This window comes from Chanodichthys erythropterus, chromosome 8 (genome assembly GCF_024489055.1).
Source record: "Chanodichthys erythropterus isolate Z2021 chromosome 8, ASM2448905v1, whole genome shotgun sequence".
In the NCBI taxonomy this organism is placed as follows: domain Eukaryota; kingdom Metazoa; phylum Chordata; class Actinopteri; order Cypriniformes; family Xenocyprididae; genus Chanodichthys; species Chanodichthys erythropterus.
In genome coordinates this window covers 6,797,770-6,822,969 of record NC_090228.1, presented here as the reverse complement: position 1 = coordinate 6,822,969, position 25,200 = coordinate 6,797,770, and the positions used below count along the sequence as shown (strand labels likewise).

The following is a 25,200-nucleotide window of genomic DNA, read 5'->3' as shown; positions in this document are numbered from 1 at the left end:
GACACACTACAGCAATAGATAAAAATAACTGGCTTAAAACCATTTTTCTTTTGTGAAAATACAAATGTTAAGTTGAACTATAAATATATAATTGTATCTATGCATTGTATTTATGACAATAATCTAAAATAATAATGGGTTAAAATAATAATAAACATAAACCTGTTAGTTAACACATACCAGCATTACTGGAGACGCCTGCGCAGCTCCAGCAGGAACAACATCCTGAGAAACGCTTTCATCAGGATCACTGGCATTAGGATCCATCATACTGATCTCATCTTGAAGAAAAACAGAATTTTAAAACACAAGAACATCTTCAGTTTAACCTGTTTTCAAAAGTAATTTATGAAACTTTATGCTGTTTAATAATAAATAAAAATAAAAATAAAAATAATAACTAATACTTTTAGATGACTATTATTAGAATTATTGCCAAGACAGAAATATACTACTACTGTAAATGAAAAACTATTTTACAATACGACATTACAATACTTCTATCTTCATTTCTTCGCTTAAGCTGTTTCAGTGAAAACAGGTTTATAAATGCATCTTATTACAAATCAGGTGAAATACTTGAAACAACTGGCCACACAAATTTTGTAAATAATGCGAATGTGAAATGTGTAACTGGTGCTCGTTGCGTTCCCAAATGCATGTTAAACTGCTGAGATAGAGTTCACTACATTCATTCCCTGTGAACTGAGACATGGAAAACACCGAATCACAAGATGATCGAGTGAACAAAGTGTGATCTCCACTTTGAAACGGGGAGCGCAACGGACTACAGTCTTAATAAATTATCAGCTTTTGCAATTTGATAAGGGCACAAAGCCACATTGTGCTGTTGATTTTAGTTTGTTTGAAATGCTTTGCCAAAGCAATGAAACAAAACACAAAGACCAAAATTTATCTTATTTTGAGGTAGTGCTGGGTGGTATACCGGTTCATACCGAATACCGGTATTTATTTTTGTTATGATATGAATTTTGATGATACCGCAATACCGGTATGTGTCGCTTAACCAACGTTCAGAACGCGGCGCAGCCCGTCACTGTTTGAGAGCGTCCCGTTTCACTTGAAAGAATGAATGAAAACGAATGAGTGAATTCGGACAGCCGTTGTGTGTGCATCGGCTGTACACTCATTGTGGTGCATTGTGGGATTGAACGAGTGCACTCAATAACGTCCACTATGGTTTCGGACGCCACTACAAATGGCTGTCGCCTCAAATAATGCCCTATTTGAGGTTATAGGGGGCGATTTCGGATTCAGCCCTTGATTACAGCTGAGAATTCAACCAGCGCGCGAGATAGAGCGGTTTCTGCGCGGAGCGCCGTGATGAGATTAACAACTTTCTCCACATGGATCATATTATATAGACCGGAGCGAGCCTGTTTACGTTTTTTATGGACCTATTTCATATACTCTAGTGCTCTAAACATGAGCCAGCAGCGTGTATTCGCACATATTTCATCACGTCTTCTTCAAATGAAATGTAACGTTATGCAAAGGACACTGAACTGTACGTCTGATCACCACCGCGATGACACGATGGGTTATTCTGCAACACAGAAATAGACTGACAATTCAAAGAAGAATGGTAAAAAATGTAACTGCTTTATTTAACTGCTTTCTGTGTTAAACTTACGTGTGTCATTTGTTCAGAGACTGTAGTGCTCTTAAATGTACTGAAAATATCCTTAGTTTAAATGTTCTTCCGCGTTTCTCCCTATTTTTGGCAGTTTGTTTTTATATAGCGTTAGATTTTTAAAATGCTTAAGGTGCCCTCAACTCTTCTTTTTTTCCTATCTCCATGGTCATATTTTAATATTCATGTGTCTGTAATGAATGTGTTGCAGGTCTGAGTTTTATTGGTTGTTGTCTCCCCACAGCATCATTTTGTGGGGTTTTGTAAACCTGTATTAACTCTAGTGTAGAATTTTTCTACAATATTCACTCATCATGACAGTAAAACAGGGCATTCTAGTCAATCTACTGCAGTATTTCCTCTCTCAATCAGTAGAAAATGTGGTTAACGCCCAGTCATACATATATATATATACACACACACACACACCGTCATATACTGTGAAACCGATATAATTTTGAAAAATACTGTGATATAAATTTTTGGTCATACCGCCCAGCACTATTATGAGGCATATAAAAATATTTTCAGCTCATTTGGTTTAAACGTTTTTTTAAACCTGTTTACACCTGTTCACTTCATGCATTTTCTCTGAATGGATTGCTATGCAATAATAGAAAGACCAGGTGTAAATGCCCTCCAAAACGCATTCGAGACGGATTTAAATCCGATCGCTCAAATCACTTTGGACGTTGTCTAAAACAATACAGCTATGGAAAAAATTAAGAGACCACTCCAAGTTCAGAAATCAATGTTAAGTGGTCTCTTAATTTTTTCCATAGCTGTATATACATTTATACAATAATACATTTTACTCCTCCCAAAAATACTAAATAATAAACATGTGAGAATGTGTTATAGGCATGTTATAGAAAGATATGACAGCATTACTGCAGCATGCGTTGGCGCAGATGAACAGATGAGTATCTCTTCAGTAAGCTGACGTGCAAAATACCTCAAATGAAACTTAAAAAGTCGAAAACGCTCAACACACAATCATCTTCATTAAAAAAATGTGAGAATAAATGATTTGACCAGTGCTGATGCTGCTCATGATCAATAAAATGGAGCTCATAGCGGTAGCTTTTAATGATGTGAATACTGTTAAATCTGCGTATAGTAAGGGAATTGAAGACAGATCGCTGTAGCGCCTCCGCTCAAGCGGCTCGTGAATCGATCATCTCTTCCTACTAGTTCATTTATAGCATCAAATAAACATGAATGAACATCAGAAGGAATGTTGTTTAAAACACAGAAAGACATCAGTACACCATTTTTCCAAGTCCACCGAGGTTAATCTTAAACTCCTGACAGCTTTGGTTGGATGGTGGATTTAGCGTTATAATTGGTTAGATTGTTTGTCAATCAAACTCCTGGTGAAGGGTCAATTAAACTAGTATACGTTCAGCTAATTGTCAGCCTCTTACATGTCTGCGTCTCGAGAGATTGCAGAATTCAAGCGTCAAATGATGTTTTATAAACAAAATTTGGGAGGAGCGTGTTCAAGCAGTCTAATTGGCTCGAGAGGAGGTATATATACACTGACTAGAGCCGATCTCACCTATAGTTTCCTCGACCGTTTTCTGCATCCCGTCGCCACCCCGTTCCTTACTCTCAGTGGAGATATGAGGAAGTAATATGGATTTGGGCTAAATTTTCAAACTCTGATCCCTCGACCGCCTTGAACAGGACGCCAAATACACTTATTACACTTGGTTTTTTACTCTATTCAATTATTTGTAAGTGTGAATTTGTGAAAACAACTGCTACAGGTAATTGGACTTTATTTATTTATTTATTTATTATAGATTTTTGGCATTTTTTCATAAATTCAAATCTATAAATCCAAATATTTATTACATGTATGAAGAAAAGGTTCAGCACCCAAGGCTCTATCGCTATTGTCTCAATAGTGTTCAGTGTCTTTGGGCGGATTGGCATCAACGGCCATTAGGATTGTTTGTGATTTGGTCTTAGTGATTTAGGAGTCCTCTTGACTACTCCTAACCTTTTACAGATTTGGGAGCTAGTTTTAGCACTAAAATGTTTTGTGAAATACTCTTAAGAGCAAAAATTAGGACTGACACGCCGATTATAGAGTTTCTCATAAATCGGCATGTCAGGAGCTACTTTTAGCCGTAAGATGTTTTGTGAATATGGCCCCTGATTCTGTACAGACACATTTATGTGGCCAATCGTAAATGAAATTGTTTGAACAAATCAGTAAAAAAACACATAAAATGACCAGGTGTTAACAGGCCCAAAGATTATGTGAAAAAGTTCTCACTAGACTACCATTTTCTAAAAGGATGCAATGCTCTTTTTATTACCTTCTCCGTCTAACACCATCTTGATTGTCCATTGATAACTGGTCCTTCTCAGGGCTCACCTGAAAGCAAGGTAAAGAAAGAAAAATAAACATTCTACTACAGACAAAGGATTCAGAGATGATCCAAATGAAGCAGTACAGAAACTTAACACTGATTAACACTGACTGATCACTGTCAACTGAAAACATACAATGAAAACTATTTTACATTACAGGGTTTTCCACAATAAATGCGAAGAAAAAGTTTGGAATTTAACATATCCTATTCATTCACAAATGAAATAATTAATTCTGTCAGGACAGATGACAAAAGAAAGAGCTTAGAACAATTTTATATTTAAATATCTGTACATTTAAAAGTAAAAAGTCACTGAGTGGCCAGTTTGAACAAATGAACAAAATAATACATTACATTGCAAAAGTGGGAGGTCTATTATTTTTTTACATTTACACTCCAATACTTAATAAAAAGATCATTTGACACACAGCATCAAGATTATTTTGTTCCACCCATTGCTATGGTTATCAGCATCAATTGGATTTAATTGCACATATAAATACATTTGTCAATCCAGAAACTATGCAATGTGTAGTTAGCAGCATAAACAAATGTGTTATATAGGCCTACAGAAATCAAAGATCGCTGCCATATTAGCCACTGAAGCTATCGATTACAACACGAGAAACACAAAGCTGTACTTCTGCAGAAACGTCCGTTATAATAAATGAAGTTGTGTGTGTGTGTCTGTCTACGTTGTGCATCTTTTATTGGCATTGTGTCAATACTTTGTTGGTTATAATGAAAGGATTCAACATGCAGCACTCGCGCTAAGCAAAAACTCAGACTAACAAACGCATCCGATTGGCTATTGTGTTCACATGCTCAACACAAATGTCTTCAGGTATGATGGTACATTTTAAACCACTCCGTTTTAATAGTGATCAAACTAATGCGTTATAGTAGTGACCTACACATTTAAAACAGTGACAAGTTAACATTAAAATCATGCATATAGTTAAAACTCTATAAATATACTGCCATAACCAATCAGGGATTCATGATATATCAGCCACCATATCTTACTGGCCGATAAATGCTCATTTTAATGTTATCATTCTCAGTCCGAACTAGGCAGATATTTTAACACTGATAAATAATGGATTATATGATGTGCGTTGTTCTCCATGATAGTATTGAACTGCTTGAAGGAAGATACAGTTACGGTGAATCACAAATCTGTGAAATCAGAGCGTTGTTACACGAAGAGCACATCTGCGGAGTTACACCTTTATGACTAGCACAGTCAGTTTGCTTGTGCATTCGCAGCCTTTTGTGGAATTATAAGTTGAATTTTTTTATTTTGTGTATATATCTGATTAAACTCATATAGGATGCATTTGGTTGAGTTAATGAACGCGGCAGGAAAGCGCTTCATTGTAGGCCTACCGGTGATCATCTCTTCAGCATGCGCACTCAAACAGCAATGGATAACATTAATAACTATAGCTGGGACTGTCATATATACATAACATTATAATGAGAACACGACTGTAATAAAACGCTGTGAATTATTTTGGATTAGTTGCCGTTTTTTAGTGTGTTGTTGTGGGGAGCGTATCCAGAACACTTTGTGACTTAATTCATGTACATCTGTGCATGAGTTTGTGCAGGTATAAGTTGTAATTTTTTTGTATAAATATCTACTTTATCATATATAAGTTGCATCCCGTTGAGCGAAAACCATCTAACAAAGCGCTTTGGTTTATGGGTGTTCATTCAGCTCTTCAGGTTCATGCTAAAACAGTGTTATTTGAAACAGTAATGCTAAAGATGTTTAATAAAGATGTTTATATACACTTTTTTTTTTTTTTCAAAAACATTACAACTTGTATTGTTCTTATTTTCATCAACAATATGGTTTGAGTAAATCATTTCCCAACAGGCTTTCATTTTATTCATCCATAGCACATGTATTGTGTTTCTTTTTATGTAGCCTAAGTAATGTTGACCAATAACTTGTTTGCATTTTTATTTAATTTTATTTATTATTAGTAGTAGTAGTAGTGAGGCAATATATATATTTTTTGCAACTTTACAATAAGGTCTCATTTGTTATTGTATTAACTAACGTGAATCAACTGAGCAAAACCCTTGTAAATGTGAGTTAATAATGCACTGTGAACTAACATGAACACGCATATTTTAGGTTAACAGATAAAACACTGGATCCTAAAATGTCTTGGGAAATGTTGAGATTAACCTTAGCTAAGATTAATAAAACTTCGACAGGATTTGTCCATTCATTGTTAGCTCATGTTAACTAATACTAACAATAAACTTTACTGTAAAGTGTTGACACTTTTTTTAAATAAAGAAAATTGGCCATATGAATGTACACCACCGTTCAAAAGTTTGGGGTCAGTATGATTTTTTTTAATGTTTTAAAAGAAGTATCTTCTGCTCACCTAGCCTGCATTTATTTGATTAAAAATACAAACAAAACAGCAATATTATGAAATATTATTCCAAATTAAAACAGTTGTTTTCTATGTCAATATACAGTAAAGTGTAATTTATTTCTGTGATCAAAGCTGAATTTTCAGCATCGTTACTCCAGTCTTCAGTGTCACATGATCCTTCAGAAATCATTCTAATATGATGATTTGCTGCTCAAGAAACATTTATGATTATTATTAATGTTGAAAACAGTTATTTACATTTTTTTATGATGCTGTGGTGAATAGAAAGTCCAAAAGAACAGCATTTGTCTGAAATCTACATCTTTTGTAACATTAAACACTACCGTTCAAAAGTTTGGGGTCAGTAAGAATTTTAATTTTATTTTTGGGGGATAGAAATAAAATTAATCAATACTTTTATTCATCAAGGATAAGTTAAACTGATCAAAAGTGGCAGTAAAGACAATTATAATGTTAGAAAATATTCTATTTTAAATAAATGCTGTTCTTTTGAACTTTCTATTCATCGAAGAATTTTGAAAAAATTGTACACAACCGTTTTCAACATTGATAATAATAATAAATGTTTCTTGAGCATCGCATCATCATATTAGATTGATTTCTGAAGGATCATGTGACATTGAAGACTGGAGTAATGATGCTGAAAATGCAGCTTTGATCACAGGAATAAATTACACTTTACTGTATACTGACAAAGAAAACAGCCGTTTTAAATTGGAATAATATTTCACAATATTACTGTTTTTGTTTGTATTTTTAATCAAATAAATGCAGACTTGGTGAGCAGAAGATACTTCTTTTAAAACATTAAAAATTCTTACTGACCCCAAACTTTTGAATGGTAGTGTCAAAATAATTGTAAAAGTAAAGGAATCTTATACTGGATCAAACTAGACTGCTGTACTGTATATGTTTGATTTATGCTGAAGTGTTTGGGACACGGTCTATTGTTTTTGTAATCAGGCTCTCAAAGTATATTAGAATTTGGATTTAGATTTATCTGCCAATGTATCATTTATCACCTTTCAAATATAAAAAATTATTGGTTATCAAAATTGGCCCAAATTTTCCTGTCAGCACATGCCTAATTTGATTTCCAAAAAGAAAAACAATACCTTCTGTACATCTCTGACTTCTGACTGGGACAGAGTGTTCATTTTGAGAGCAGAGGGTCCAACCTCACTGAGAGTCTGCAAACATCAAATTAGACATAAACACTGGTCTGAATATGTTAACAGCCTAGATCTCACAAGAGTCTCTGCTACATTTGCTCATTCTCTTACAGCACAACTCTCACTTACCTGGTGTAGGCCCACAGTAAGAGCAGCACAATCGTCACTGATGACAGCGGGGTCTCACGGCTTATCTGAAAATAAGAAATAAAGCTTTATATACAATCACTTCAACTAAGAGTTGCAAACCATCAGTATATATGAAATATATCAAAGGGGTAATGTACAGTTAGACAGTAATTAATGCAAATTAAACATGGACAGGATGATCAGTGTCAACCATTCACAGCTTCCGATCAATAAATATGTGCACATGAAATATTGATTTAAGATCATATACAAGATCACATAATAGATCCATTTCAAATCAATATTTCAATATTTAAAAACCCATGGTAATGTTCATGGCTTTATATATGCATTACATTATGTGTGTGTGTTCATCACAGTATGTCAGGTTGTGTGTAGCTTTACACCTGTTTTATGAGGACACGTGTTTTATGAGGACATCATGAGAACATGTTCTTCATGTTTGACTTGACTGAAGAATCTCAGTGTGTTGTTAGATTGACAGAAGCCTGGTCTATGAGGACACTAGTTTTAACGGGACACTGATAACTAGATACATTTGGATGGCGCCCTGAGTTCAGGGTTAGGGTTAGGGTTAGGGTTAGGGTTAGGTTAGGGGTATGTATGAGAGTGATAGTGGTGAAACGAGGTGTGCTAGTTGTACAGTAAGTGATCATGACTCACTTTTCACACACACAATCATAATTCAGTGACTGATAACTGTGGCAAACAATCTGCTTCTTAGAAACACTGAAATCTGTTCTATTCTTTAAAAGGTGCTAAAGAGGATCTTTTCGTCGACTGAGAAACCAAAGACTGTTACTGAGTTTTTGAAATGAGCGCATGCGTAAGAACAGCCCCCCTCCTTCACAGCTCATTTCACGGGAACGCCTCCCAAAACTCCTGCACAAGTATTAGATCACGAGTGTTTACCACCGGCATTCGCTGTGTCGTGTTAGTGGATTCATTATGTCGGACTCACCGCAGGTAACTCATAATCTGCAGCTGTTACTCCTGTCTCCTGACAAAAACATTGCATGCGGCGCCTGTGGAGTTTGGAAAGTTACTGGAGCGCAGCCGCGCTCGTCTCTCACAAGGAACGTCACGGCAGTGATTGACAAGCCAGAGGGCCAACCGTTTACGCGATTGGCTGATGTTTTTAAGGCCCTACCTCGTGCACAGATTATGTATATTAATATTATTACTTTCAGTGCACCTAATAAATAGTCTTTTATCAGTTAGTAAACACAGTTTCAAGTAATATTGCAAAAATGTATAAAACAAAACATCCTCTTTACCACCTTTAAGGACTAACTCAATTATTACTTTACTTTTATTTGATACCTTTATTGTTGCTGTATCTTATTCTTCTGAATCTGATTCTTCTCAGTTACCATCTGAAAATAAGAAAGAAAAGCAAATAAAAATCAAATCAAAATAAAAAAAAAAACAATTATTCATTGCAGTATTACTCATTGAAAGTCAATTTCAACTGAGGGTGCTTCTTTTTACCTACTTCTAAAATGATTATATCTAATCTAACAAACACAATAATGAGTTTTCAATATTGACATTTGCTACAGTGAGCTGTGAATTATGGGTTATCAGTATCAATCCCAATCTTCCATATGGGTGCACCCCAGAGTCCCGGTAAAACGAGTGTCCTCATAGACCAGGCTTGTGTCAATCTAACAACACACAGAGATTCTTCAGTCAAGTCAAACATGAAGAACATGTTCGCATGATGTCCTCATAAAACACGTGTCCTCATAAAACAGGTGTAAAGCTACACACCACCTCACATACTGCCATGAACATGCATGTAATGTGATGCATATTAGGGCTGGGCGATATATCGCATGTGATTGTCACGCGCATTTCGTCAGTAAAGCCGGTTCCCTGATTGCCGCTAAATCGCCATCACCTGCTTTCAAATTTAATAGACAGAGCCGTAGATCACTGACAAGCTACGCAATATCGCGTTCATATCGCAGATGAATCGCCTTCGATAATGAACGCGATATTGCGTGGCTTTTCAGTGATCTACGGCTCTGTCTATTAAATGGCGCTCCATTTGAAAGCAGGTGATGGTGATTTAGCGGTAATCAGGGAACCGGCTTTACTGAAGAAATGCGCGTGACAAAAGCATGCGATATATCGTGCAGCCCTAATGCATATATAAAGCCATGTAGGGCTGCACAATATATAGTTTTGTCACTGATACCTATCTGTGGGTGTGACATTGCAGTACAAATGAAGTCAAGTAGGCTATAGGGATCATAGTTGATCTGCGATCCATACGGACTACGGCTGCACGATGTATGGTTTTAGCATTGTATCCCGATGTGTGCATCCACAAAAGTCACATCACAGGATGTGCAATGTCAAGTGTAGGGATCGTAGTTGATCCGAACGGTCCAGCTGCCCCCCGGTTAAGAGCGCATGTGACTTTTACAAATGTCATTTGCTTGTGTTTTTAAGTCCTGTCAATTTAAACATCAAACGCACTATGACTGGAACTCGCGCTGTTTTCTGACAGACAGATAGCACGTGAACACAGAGTTCAGTTCTCTTTCTCTTATCTTTGAGCTTGAACAAACACTCTCAGCGAAAACAGTTGGTTCTGTGTTGTAAACAATTAAGAAAACGGATGCATATAATATTGGACCCATACATGCTTTCCTCAATGTGTGTACCTCAATACAGTTAGATTAACCTGAAAAACATAAAGCACTGCTTATTTTAATTTGTATCTTATTTTTATTGTGTTTATCTAAGCTTGTAATTCGTTTATTATTCTCTAAGCAGATGCACTACCCTACAAAATGATCCCAATCATCCTAGAATGATTAATTATTTTCAAATAGTGCTATTCAATTCATCTGGTGGAATTGTTTTCATATCGCAATATATAAATTGCAGAAAAACTAAATATTGCAATGTCAGTTTTTCTGCAATATTGTGTAGCCCTATTTCCCTGAGTAACATTTAACCTTTAATAATAAAGCAAGTAAAATCATGACTGTAAATAACATATAATATACCTGACACAGGTGAAATCACTGATGAATCTTTGTGAATACTGTATGTCTTCCTCCTGAGATTGGGCTTTCTCCATCACTGTTTCACTTCAGCATGATCTGATGTGTCTTCTGTCATCTTCTGTTTTTAGTATAAACGTCAAAAGATAAATTATAGTAAACAGCAAGTTATTTTCATACTTTATTGTATGATATTTAAGAATTATGTATAATTGAGGATCAATATTCCTTCATAAATTTTCACAATTGATAAATTATAGACAATAATACTGACAGCATTAATTTGACTGAATAAGACTGACAGTTCTGATACATCTTATCATAGCCAGTAAATCTTTGTTTCTTAATGTCTTTAAATCAAGCAGAACTGTAGTAATATTTACAGTAGGCTGGTATGTGAGGATACTGTACTGGGTGAAATGCCGTCCCCTTCAGACTGTAGTCATGACAACGCCTTATTATGATGGCTTGGCTAGGTTATTGCATGCGATCAGAAAATGATGCAGTTACAATTATAGTTTAATCGAAAACCAGCTTTAAATGACAAGCATCGCTGATTCCCTCCTGACAGTCTTTAAACACAATCACAATCTCGCTAGCGCCGTTAGCATCGCGAGCTAGCTGTTTTATAACTGTAAAACGAGCTGCAAAGAGCTTACAAAACATGAACAAACAAGCCAAACGGACCCACAAGCATTTAAAAAGCAGAACAACTTACCTTTAAAATAATAGTAGCCTCCATCAGGTGCTCAGATGTCTTCTCAGGTGCAGCTTCTATCCGGCCCAAACAGGAAATGAACGCGAAGACTCTTATTATAAACCATACTTAATATAATATACGCGGGATTAAAATAATAATAATAAATATATGTGATGTGAGCGCACGAGTTAATGTGTGGTTGTGTTTACATGAATAGCATATGCTAACGAGCTAAATAAACTGTATAAATACTGAGTAAACAGCATTCAAGTTATTTTTATACTTTATTACATGACATTTAAGGGATATTTTTAATCGAGGATCACTATTTATTCATATATTTAATTCACAAATAAAAATATATATGTTTTATTCACAAATAAAAATATATATATTAGTATTTTGCATTAACTCGCTTGTTATACAGACCTATGCTGAAGCTGAAGCTGAATGAAGCTCCGCCCACCGGCGCCATCTTGTCTCGCTGTTGTTCATTGCGTATGCAACCAATAGGAGCTGCAGAATTAGGCTCCGCCCGTCGGCGCCATCTTGTTTTCGTGATTTCCCGCCTACCAGTACCGATCTGACCAGTCACAGGCCTCAATACTTACACTTGTGTGAAAAATGCAAATTTTCGATGACGCCGGTACAGTACCAGGACCCGGCTGCAGGGGCGCACTCTCGTACACAGAGGATACACAGTGTATGGTATAAAATCAGGTTTTTGTGGTATATAAGGACATGCCGCGAAAATTGGAGAGGGTGCTTCTGGGACATAGAGAAAGGCATCTACATTGCCGGAATTACAAGGACATGGCCTGTGTCCTCATAAACCCAAATGTCCCCGTAATGCCGGTGCGTATTCAGGTCAAAAGTCCTCGTAAACCACAAAAACCAACACACACACACACACACACACACACACACACACACACACACACACACACACACACACACACACACACACACACACACACACACACACACACACACACACAAACACCGCAAGTAAGTGAAAACCGGCAAGTATGAGACTAACTCTTTTCCCTGATTGGTCAGATTGGTTGAGGTTGGCTGGTCACCATCATTTTCATTTGCTCTACCAATTAATTTCTGCAATAACGAAAAACCTTTAAATATAAGGGGATTTTAAAATTATAAAGTTTGCCATGAAAATAGTCTTACATGATGACATGGCAAAACACCTTAAAAAAGAAAAGGAAAAAAAAAAGTAATGTACATCTCTAAAGAGGTCAAGAAATTGAGATTTTTTTTATTTTGTTTTATTTTATTTTGTTTTGTTGTTTTGATTTGTTTTGAAATTATAATCATAAAACATCAGATTTTTTTTTTTTTAAATCTCAAGTGGACAGAGAACATTTTACATAGTTTTTGCCATGAAAAAAGTCTTCGATGCAACATGGCATGAAACACCTAAATAAATAAATGTGTTTAAATAAACAAATAAATAGTCATGTACATTGCTGAAGAAGTCGGAATTATAGTTTTATTTTATTTTTATTTTATTTTTTTTTATTTTATTTTATTTTATTTTATATTATTTTTTATTTTATTTTATTTTATTTTATTTTATATTTTATTTTTTATATTTTATTTTATTTTATTTTATTTTATTTTATTTTATTTTATTTTATTTTATTTTATTATTTTATTTTTTTTTATTTTTATTTTTATTTTTATTTTTTTTTTTATTTTTAATTTTATTTTATTTTATTTTATTTTATTTTATTTTATTTTTTTATTTTAAATGTGACTGGCTATTAACTAATCACTGGCTAATTACAGAAACAAAGTTGTCTTCATCCAAGGGGTAATGGGGACCCAGAAAGCTGATTTCTCCATTCCCCATTCAAAGTTTTCTTAGTTATTGGAGACATTTGTATGCTATAAAGTAAAGAATTGGTGCCTGAAATACAAACGGAAATCTGTAATAGTATGGCCTAGTTTGCACTGGAGGACAGACAGATGTGTTTGTTGGTTGACACTCACACATTATCATCTGGCTCATGTCCAGTCCTTTGGGCTGTTAATGTGATTGCTGTTCTTTATGTCCGTGTGGCTGTGGGATTGAATCCAGTACACCGATTGTCCTCTGTTGTTTTGTTTTTTGCAGTTGCAACACAGAGAGCGATTGGAGTCAAACACACGACAACATCATTAAAAAAGTCAACTCCAGATACAACCTTTCAGGCTCCAACACAGGTAATGAAGCTGCCACAACCTTGACATTGAGTCAAGTCACTTATTGAAAACAATCTGCATAAACAGGTCAGAAATCACCATGGTTATGACATCACAACTACAAGCACATTTTAATGTCCAGCAACTTGGTGAGGACTCGTTGTTACTCATTATACCTCTATACAAAGAGGTTAGCCAATTATAACAAAACCGTTTTTAAAAGTAAGAGAGAGGCTGGAAGATGGTCACGAAATCCCCAATTAAGACTGTTTTTGGTGCATGAAATTTGATAGACGTTATAAGTGGACTTCAGGGAAAATAAAACCTTTAAAAGTGTATTTCCCCTTAAATTAAATACCCCCATTTTCAGCATAATGCTTGTGTACGTGGGTTGCCAGCATATCTGGCGGTGGTATAAAGATGCTTAGCTCTTCCAGAAACCTAATTTGCATGATGACTTAGAAGTTAATAATTTTAGAAGACGCATGAAAAGACCTTCAGGGTGGCTTATCCAAACATGGTAATAAATTTCATTTCGGCAGGGAAAAAAGATAAGCATGTAAAGAAGCACAAGTACCCAGATGGTAGTTTTGCAGCTTTTTGTCTATTTCTGCATTTTCTGTGAAGAGCTTGTAATTGCGTGCATCACTTCCACACCCGTTAGATGTTGAGTAATCACACTGCAAATCCAAGGAATAAATTGTCATTTATTCGACCCATTCCTCAGCACACCAGACAATGGACAATAATGCTCACAAAAGTTGCATCTTGCTAAACTTTATCTGAATAAATGAAGATATGAGTTCTGCTAATATATGAAATGGTTCAATGCAGGTTTTTTAAACGAATGTTTTTTATGATACATGCTTATCAGCCGTGCTGTTTTAATTAGATTAATCTCTACCACATCAGTTACGCTGAACGGGACAAAGGAACAGCTTTATCAGGACCTTATTAAACATTAGAGTGATTATCATAATGGAATTAAACTATAATTGGACTATAATTATGTAGCATTGTTACATTAGAGATCAGTGAATATATAGGACATAGCACTTCCTATGGAGTCCTATGGAGAATCCTATGGTGTTTTGCACATTTGGTGCCAAGCCTAAAGGGCTAAAATATTTTTTTATTATTTTTAGGGATAAAATTTAATTAAATTTTATTTAAATTTATTTTATTTTATTTTATTATTTTTAATTAATTAATTTAATTTATAAATTATTTTTTTACTTTATTATTTAAATTTTATTTTATTTTATTTATTTATTTATTTATTTTTTAAATTTGAATTCATTTTATGTTTAACCTTGACGCCCATAAATTCACCTTGCTTATAATGTGACTATGCATTATGCATTCAGATATAAATCAAAGTTTTATTAATCATTGTCTTCTAATTGCTGCAAAGTGTATGCTGGCTACTGATGTAACATTTCTATTTAGGTAGGTGTAGTTTGGCTTAGTTCCCATGTACACGTTCTGAATCTGTCTTTGTAATTAATGGGGACTTTGTGCAAGTTCAGTAATTGAGTAATTCTCCAACAGCACTTTTCTGACCCTGTGCCATCAAACAGCAATTATACAACATAAACCGTCTGGCACATACTCAATGGCAATGACTTTATGACCAACCTCGGCACAGCTTCAGAACATCATCAAGAGCTGCAATAGCACAGACTCTGATGCATGTTTGCTTAATCATTGTACTGTCATGTACCGATTGGGCTTTTAGATCGTTTTCCATCCTAAGTTGCCCAGTTCTCCAAAGCTCAGCAAAACTCTAAACTGGGCAGAGAAGACAAATAATCTTTTGGAAAATAGGTTAAAGGTAGCTGGAAATGACGTGTGAATGATGGCGATATGGATCAGTTTCATATGGTTAGAAATGTTACATAAAACTGGACTGATAGTGTGTTTTTACAGTACATCATTTAATTAAAAGACAAAAGGGTTTGATTTTTGAAATGTGCCTTAATTGAAAGAAGCCAGCCTTCCCCACTGAATTGACATGCTTATCAAATTTAAGCTCTGAACCAAAGATAATTCCCAAATCCTTTGCTTGCTTATGTAAATTACAGGCAAGAGGGCCTAGACAATCAAGTATGTGCACAGGTGACCTAATGGAGCCAAACACTAGGCATTCTGTTTTTATTTGTAAAAAATGTTTAGTTTAATTTCACTCAAGCAATTCATCAGAGCATTTAATACAGTGCCATCATCTGCCTTCAATGGAAGATACAGTGGAGTGTCATCTGCGTAACAATGATATGCAATGTTATATTTTTGGCAAGTAAGGCTGAATGGTAACCTGTACAAAGAAAACAATATGGGCCCCAGAACTGACCCCTGTGGAACCCCACAAACACAGACTGCAGAATCTGAGAAATAATTTCCCAATTGTACTACAGAGCTTCTGTCCTTTTTAAGTAAGAAAAAAACCATTTGAGGGCATTTCCCTGGATCCCTACCGACTGATGCAAACGCTCTAAAAGAATTTTGTTTTCAAATGTGTTAAATGTTGCCGTAAGTTTGAGCAGAATGAGAACAGCACACTTTCCTAAGTCAACAGCAAGCAATAAATCATTGTTCACTTTTAAAAGTGCAGACTCCGTACTGTGTTTGGACCTAAAACCCAGCTGAAATTTTAAAAAAAAAGTATTTAAAAATGAGAACAGCTGACGATAAACAGGCTTCTCCAAAATTTTAGACAACTAAGGCAACTGTGAAATTGGGGGGTAGTTATTAAAAACTAAAGGATCAAGTCTACAGAGTTACAGTTACAGAAAACACTAACAGAAAACTGTTTCTGGACTGATAGGGTGTGTTTTTACAGTACATCATATAACTTTCAGAATACAATTGTCACTAAAGCAGAACTTCTGTTTTCAGAAATGTAAGCCTGTTAACTTACATGTTGACTAGAAACATTGCCAAATCTCTTCAGAATAAAATTACACAAAATTGACATTTACCATCACATCCTCTCAAACTAAGAGAGTAGTATGTGGGAGGATTATTATATTCAGAGCTTTCAAATGAATATTCATCATGTCCTCTTCAGTAAATACCTGTGAATATTCATTATGTGCAGGAGTAAAGTTTTCTCGGTGTCAATCTGTTGGGTGAAGATCCATTCATTAAGTGATTTGAGAAAGCTGTGAATAATCATCTGCAATTAGCTGATATTATGCTCTGTTTAAAAGTAATATGAATTTGATGTGTGTTCAATCCAGGTCTGGCGGTGGCGCTCCAGTTGCTGCACGGCGACATTGAACAGCTGCGGAGAGAGTACATGGTCCTTTTCACCAGAGGAGTGTCCATAACCAAAAAACTGGGCTTCTCTGATGTCATCATGCCAGGTGAAAATGAAACAATAACTTATTTGCTCACGGTAATTATTTTATATAAAGTCTGGGGTCAGAGGTTTTTGAAAGAACCAAGTACGCTGCATTTATTTGATTAAAAATAAGGTAAAACACTAGTATTGTGAAATACTATTTTAATCTAAAAGAACTGTTCACTATTTGAATGTATTTTAAAATTTAATTTATTCCTGGGATGGCTAAGCTAAATTTTCAGCATCATTACTCCAGACTTCAGTCACATGATCCTTCAGAAATCATTCTGATATGCTGATTTGCTCAAGAAACATTTATTACTATTATCAATTTTGAAAGTAGTTGTGCTGCTTAATATTTTTGTGAAAACTGATTTTTTTTTTTTTTTTTTTTTTTTCTGGATTCTTTGAACAGGAAGTTTAAAAGAATATTTGAAATCGAAATCTTATGTAACATTATAAATGTCTTTACGTTCACTCATCTTTGCTGAAAATCATTAATTTGATGAGTAAATAATCTTTACTGTCACTTTTAATGCATCCTTGCTAATTAAAAGTAATTTCTTTTTTTAAACAAACTGATTTTTGAAATGGTAGTGTAGCTTATGACATATTGCAGAGACTGTCACCTAACTTTTAATATGACACATTTATACATTTGACTATCAGCATAAAGTCTGGTCCACTTAAACTAATAAATGAGTAGTGTTTTGTGCAAGATATTGATTTTACTAATGCTGTCAACAGATTAATTGCATCCAAAATAAAATATAATTTATATATATAATATGATTTTATATAAAATGTATAATTTTGGATGCAAATTTTTATTTTGGGTGTGATTTAATCATGATTAAATGCATTATTAGGAAATATTTGTAGATTTGATGCGGCAAAAGTTAGCCTAGCTCTTCATGGGATGCATAGTACTTTGAGAAACTTGACTTTTCTTATCAGACAGATACAATCCAACACACCTTGACTCTCAGAAATTGCACAAAGCCAACCAATCAGATTAGAATTTGCAAGTTTGACAAGCTCTTGCCGTTTTTGTGCAGCATGCATCAGGCAGTCTGTGTCTGTCTGAGACTATTTTCAACCTCCGTCTTTCCATTAATGACCCAGATGTTTTGGTTGCACAAACATTCTGTCTGCTGCCACCTGGATGAATGTGCCGTCACTGGCAGTAACTGTGCCTTATGGCTGCCGGATTTATTATTAGTCCTTTGCTGTAGGCTGATCTTCTCTCTCTTTTTCAGAGCGCACGCGTGTGTTTGTGTGTGTGTGTGTGTGTGTGTGTGTGCGCATATTCCAGGTCATTCTCATTCACCAGTTCTGTTTCTGATCTTCCAGATCAGATTGTTGCCAAAGCAACTGTCTTTTGGACATTAGTTGGCATGACTACTGGTTTGAAGTTGTGTCTTGAAATAGGACGACACACACTTAATTGCATTATACACACACACAGGAACCCACACTTCCTCGGCTTGGTGGGTTAGGTGGCGGAAGTTCTTTGTCCCCTTTATTTGCAGACACTGCTATGCTTTAAAAATGTTTCCCACACTTCACAGTACATTTTAAAACCACGCTGCCTGGAACAAATAATACATCTTTCTATGCATCTGCATTTTCTATAGTTGATATCCACAAAATAATCTTCAGAAAATGTACACGTTCTTGTTACCTCTACATTGGGCGAATGAGAACTGGTAAATCATGAAATGTGGTTGCGACCTACTGTTGACCGTAGCATTTGCATTTCTACAAATGTGAAATGTGCATGCAAATGTGGTTTTCGAGGCACAGACAGTCGATGAAAAATGACAAGGTGCAAGTATGTAGTTGCACTTCCTGTGTGATAGAGAATATGTGTGTGTTTTTGGTAATCATTTGTTTGCTGTCTTATTTACGAGTCGCACCTGCTGAGGACATTTGGGAGGGGTGAACTTCATATCTGTGCTCCTCTGTCATAGTAATGATAAAACTTTTCATGTTTTATCATTAGTCTGTGGGGCTTTTCCACAAACACCTAAAGTATTATATTAAACCTGCACCAGTTGTGCTACGACATGAATGATACCTAAAATCATGCTGCTTGTTGAGGACAGATGTGCTTTTGCATTTCTGTTCAATTGTTGTTAAAAAGCCTTTTCATTCCAGGATCAATTCAAGTTCCAGAAACATGAGGAAAAAGCTTATTGGTCTGTGGGTTTTTCTGCTGAGCAAACAACATAAAATCAATGTACATGGTAAAAAGTCATTCGATTTACACTATTTGTGTGAGGGCATCCATTGGGACACATTGTTTAATTTTAACATTGAAAATCCATGCTGAAAATGCACTCTTGGAGTAAATCTCAATGTGGGATCGATGTGGATTGCAAATAGTGTTGCAGGTTTGATCCCAGTTAAAGGAAACCTGAGAGTCACTGATCCAAGACTTTAACCCAAAGTTACTCTAGAATTTTTTTTTTTTATAAAATGTATATGTTGTCGCTGAAACGGGCGGTGGAAACCTCGTATATCCAAAACTGCTACTTTTCAGGAGATGGAAAAAATTATGTTTTTTTTTTTTAAATAAGTAAACACTTTGTTGTTGATATTGTGGCTTTATAAGGTCAGACACTTGCATGTGTCATTATATTACTATAATTTTACCTAAATCAAGCTCAAATGAAGTTAAAAGGTTGTTGACCGGCGAATTTCGGACCTGCGTGTTTTGTCCGTCGTTAGAACGGCCACATCTGAGGCAGTGCATTATGTTTTCATCAACTTACAGGTTAAGTTTACAGTAGCTATGTGAGTGCAGTTTTTACTAGGGATGTCCCGATCACGTTTTTTTGCCCTCGAGTCCGAGTCCGAGTCATTTGATTTTGAGTATCTGCCGATACCGAGTACCGATCCGATACTTAATAGCCTACATAAGAAAGAAAAAAGAAGAGCGAAAAAACAGATCCAGGAACAGTGCTTTTCAGGTTTTTCAGGTATTCAGTTTTCAAATAGTAATCAAATATAAAATATCACTGCATATTATCTTTACTGTATAAAATAAATAAAGATTAATCATTATTGAAGTTACAAAAACTATTCAGTCAAGAGCAGTGAGTGATTTCTTTGTTATTTGTTGTTTGATTTAACATTAAATACAGGCAGCAGGAATAGTTGTTTTCCCTTTAAGACATGCACGATCCAGTACATATACTGTTCCACATGCGCTGTCTTTCTCGACTAATATACGTTCACTTAAGACATAACCGACTATGTTTGCTAGGATACTCGCTAGGACGGGCATGTTGACATAATTTTTGTATGAATGTGGCAGCCGAAGCGCAAGACTTGAAAGAGAACTCAGTATTTGCACGCTGACTGGAATAAGCGTGTACGCGCTTCGGATGAGCGCACACAAATCTTCTCACAGCGCGCGCGAGTTCTCTTTCGTGTCTTGTTCTTTAAGGTTTAAATCAGCAAGGCTTAAATGAGTTAGTTTAAATACAGACAGCAACGTGTGCTGTTCAGGTCTCACCTGCGCTCGCACGCTATCAACACCCGGGTGATGGCGTAAATGACTGGACATTAGAGCAGACGGCACTCGCAGTTAACAGTTTACAAAGAGTGACTGTTTTGTCCACGCTTTCTGATTATCGTTGTTGTAACGTTTTGTGCATCCATCGACTGAAACATACATTATCGGAACTCTGTCTGTTTTCCACGTTGCTATTTTAAACGAACCATATTAACCAATAGATGCGTCGTCATTCGAGATGGACCCCAGTGCAAGTGCGGTCCATAAGTGGAGAACCGTATGGTTCGATTTTTTTTTTATTTTTATTTTTTTTTTTATTTTTTTTTTTTTTTACCGAGAACGGTTGCACCCCTAATACATATATATCCGAGTCCTGATCGGGAGGTAATGATTCCGATCGAGTCTGAAACCACATGATCGGGCCCGATTTCCGATCATGTGATCGGATCTGGACATCCCTAGTTTTTACTGTCATTTGGCCAAAATCTCATATTATAAAAGATGAAGTGCTACACAGGCTATTTACAGATGGTCCAAAATGTGTGCAGCACGTTATTCACAATAGGGGTGAGGTGGAGTTATAAGGTTTTACTGACAGTTTGATGCTCAAATGGAGATATGAGGTTTAGTCACAAGTTCTTTTGAATACTTTTCATTGGTTAAAACTGCAAATCCCAAGAATAGAGGTCAACAGTGACCAATAATGGTTTATGGACAAAAAAAGATGCTGAAATATGAGTTTTCTGTCCAACAGTATTTTATTTATATATATTATGTCCGTCAAGCGATTCAAATTTTTAATCTAATTAATTACACAATGTGGTGATTTAATCTAATCAATCGCACATCAAGTATGGCTCAGAGATTACCCCCAAATGATAAAGTCATTATTGTGTTAAATGAGAAAAGTATCAAATAGACATTGCAAAAAGTATCTTTAGAAAATAACAATATATTATTTGATTCAATATAGAGTTTATTACACAAACTTTTAGGCTTCACCTGCCATTTTGGGTGAACTATACCTTTAATGGGTGCTTTATTAATATGAAAAAAATATTTTTATTTACTTTTTTGTATTTTTAATGAAATGATACTAAAAAATGAGTAAGTCATTGAGTCATTCATTCATTTGATTCATTCAAATGGCTGATTCTTTCAGGAATTAAATAAATGGCTCTCTATGAATGGTTCATTGAATCATTGGTTCACCTGATTGATTCACTCAAAACGCAGATTCATTCAGAAAGGAAACACCGCTGTATGTTGCTCGGAGACGGACAACAGTTCTCTGGCTTTATAGGTTATATTTGAGGAAAATTGAGCAAAAGCAGACAATATTATCTAAAATGTTAGATTAACAATACACAATATTAACTTCTTATTTTTTGAACTGTTTAAAATCAATATCACATTTGCACTCCTTCTATTCGGGACAAAAACATCACTTGTGCGGCATTGCGCTAGTTACTCGTGTGATATTGCCGAACTATATCACAATATAAATATGAAACAAAAACCTATACAGGGGCATTTTTGCCCTAATATCTTGAATTTCAGAGTAATTCTAACTGCATTCTATAAGCTACATCACACAGTGAGTTGTTGCCCTGCTTTATGTTCGTCATAAATCAACTGTATGAAATGTAAGATGACCTATGTAGGTCTGGGGCGGGCTGGGTGCGCTAATAATTTTATTCGATTTTTTTATTAATTTAATTAATCAAATTAATATGATTAAATATTCGTGATTAGTTATAAATATTACTGATAAGCTCCCATTTTTTTATTTTTTTTTTTGATGAATTTCTGGTGCCCCACTTTTTTTGCCTTTATGGCAAAATAAAACAGTTTTTTTTTTTCCCTTTAAGGTGAGATGCGAAATGATCTATACATTACACTGGAGAAGGGTGAGTTCGAGAAGGGAGGGAAGAGCGTGGCGAGAAACGTGGAGGTCACAGTCTACGCGCTGGACACCGATGGACAGATTCTCAAGGTTTTGATGCTGATAAATGTGTCTTGTTCTACTTGATTACATATAAATAGACATGATCTTGGATACCAGAACTGAAAAAAACACATGGCTATGGTAATATAAAATGACATTAAAGATCACTTCTATCGTGACAAGCTGATCAGATTCTAGCATAGATTGTTTTTACACCTATGCCTGACAAACAGCACATCGAGGTGGAGCGGTGAGAGGATTGTGGTTTTCCGTATCCTCTCACACTCCGTGTCTGTTGACTCTCGCTCTCTGCAGGGGTTTGTGGCCGTGGGCTCGGGCGAGCCGGGCGGAGACGAGTATCACACCTTCGTGCTTTACCACAACAACAGCCCGCGATGGGCAGAGCTAATAAAGCTGCCAATTCCTGTCGACATGTTCCGGGGCTCTCACGTCCGCTTCGAGTTCCGCCACTGTTCCAGTAAGTCCAACACTGCTGAGGAAAGACATTATTCTTTTTGTTCCTCAGTTTATGATGCTTTTAATATTCACATAATACATAAGAGTCAAGATAGTATTTCCCACACTGAGTAGATGCAGAGCTTGAGGGAGGAAGTTAAATTAGCTGAATTTCATATGAATAATGGAAGTGCAGGAGAAGTAACGGTGAACTGTATGAATCAGAGCATCACTAATGGGCACTTAAATTGGGCAAGTATAATCACCAAGGGGTATATTTGATAAATATGGGGCATTCTTTGAAGCAAATGCTTTCGAGTTAAGCAAATGGAGAGATGTGCTTGAGTCAGTGCTGTATTTGTTTCATGTATATAGACTTCATGTACACCAATACACCTCAAATCAGAAACCAGAAACTGTTAAACCACATTTTATTGTTGTGCTTTGAGTGGAGTTTTAAAGGATTAGTTCACTTTAAAATGAAAATGAAAATCAAGCTTTACTCACCCTCAAGCCATGCTAGGTGTATATGACTTTCTTCTTTCTGATGAACACATTTGGAGTTATATTTATAAATATCCAAGCTTTATAATGTCAGTGAATGGGACCGACAAGTATGAGGTTCAAGAAAGTGCATCCATCCATTATAAACAAAATCCACACGGCTCCGTGTGGGTGTTAATAAAGGGCTTCTGAAGTGAAGCGATGTTTGTGTAAGAATAATATCCATATTTAACATATTATAAAGTAAAATATCTAGCTTCTGCCGGACCCCGTATTCAACTTTGCGTCACGTCAGTTACACTTTTTTTCGTAATTTGAATAAAGAAGGCATAGGACGTAAGCTTTTTGAACTGCAAGAGTTTTATACATTCTCGTTGGTCTAGTTCACTGCCATTATAAAGCATGGATGTGTCAGGATATTTATTAATATAACTCAGAAGAAAGTCCTATACACCTAGGATACTTTTCATTTTTAAAGTGAACAAATTCTTTAAAAGAATATGTTGATATATAATATACAGTGTTTGTGTTCTCCAGCGAAAGACAAGGGGGAGAAGAAGCTCTTCGGATTCTCATTCGTTCCTCTAATGCAGGAAGACGGGCGGACTCTGCCCGACGGCACCCACGAGCTCATCGTTCATAAGGTACTGCTGTCAAAATGTCTTGTTGACTTTTCTGCAACGAATGCAATTTGAGAGCCACAGTATGTCAAATGAAATTGTCCTGACTGACTTGCATTTCATTCTGCATGTTCCTTATAAAAAGCCCTGAATTTAAAAAGTGCTTCCTTATTAAAAAGTGTAAGAGTTAAATAACCGTGTCGGAGAACACATCCCTGAGGCACACCCAATTTAAGAGCATGCTTCGGGCACAGCTCTGGTAATTGCAGACTGTGGAAGTGTGTGTGGATTTAACAGGCTTAAAAGAGGTCACAAACATGCATGCACACACGAAGAGCAGCTGTTATTTGTGTCGCGTTGTACTGTCTCCCCTCACGCTCCATTAGTAGTTGTATAAACATTAAAGGGATAGTTCACCCCAAAATGAAAATTCTGTCATTAATTACAAAACCCGGAAGACTTTCATTCATCTTCAGCTTTCGGTCTCTCCATTGACAGAAAGAGATTGTAAAACTAATCCATATAAATTGAGCAGTTTAGTCCAAATTTTCTGAAGAGACTTGATCGCTTTATATGATGAACAGATTTAATTTAGGCTTTTATTCACATATAAACATTGATCAATGAACATGAACAGAAGCTCAACTGAATCTGCTTGATGCCCGAGAGCAAACCTCTTGTGAAAGCTCAAACTTGCACACGATAATGAATCTCAATGGTTCTCGCACATCAAGTGAACATGCTTGAGCTTCTGTTTACCTCAACTTGTGTGTGTTGATGAATGTTTATTTGAATATAAGCCTAAATTCAATCTGTTCATCATATGAAAAATTTGGACTAAACTGCTCAATTCATATGGATTAGTTTTACGATCTCTTGACGAACTTCTTGAAGCATCAAAGTGCAGTTGTGTAGCTCTCTATGCAGGGACTGAAAGCTCTCAGATTTCATCAAAAATATCATTGTTCCAAAGATGAACGAAAGTCTCAAGGGTTTGGAACGACATGAAAGTGAGTAAATGAAGACAGAATTTTCATTTTTGGGCGAACTAATCCTTTAATTAAGCCTCTGAATAAATAAAAGACATGTATTATAATG

The 25,200-nt window shown here is 35.7% G+C and overlaps 1 protein-coding gene across 2 annotated transcripts in view; it reads left to right on the top strand.

The window, feature by feature from the left end:
- Positions 1–25,200, top strand: part of dock4b (dedicator of cytokinesis 4b) — a 120,871-nt gene that overhangs the window by 49,231 nt on the left and 46,440 nt on the right. For both annotated transcript variants that reach the window (XM_067391638.1, XM_067391637.1), the window contains exons 12-16: positions 13,641–13,729; positions 16,948–17,073; positions 22,446–22,570; positions 22,838–23,000; positions 24,020–24,126. In XM_067391638.1, coding sequence (XP_067247739.1) covers positions 13,641–13,729; positions 16,948–17,073; positions 22,446–22,570; positions 22,838–23,000; positions 24,020–24,126 — 610 coding nt within the window. The remainder of the gene's footprint in view (positions 1–13,640; positions 13,730–16,947; positions 17,074–22,445; positions 22,571–22,837; positions 23,001–24,019; positions 24,127–25,200) is intronic.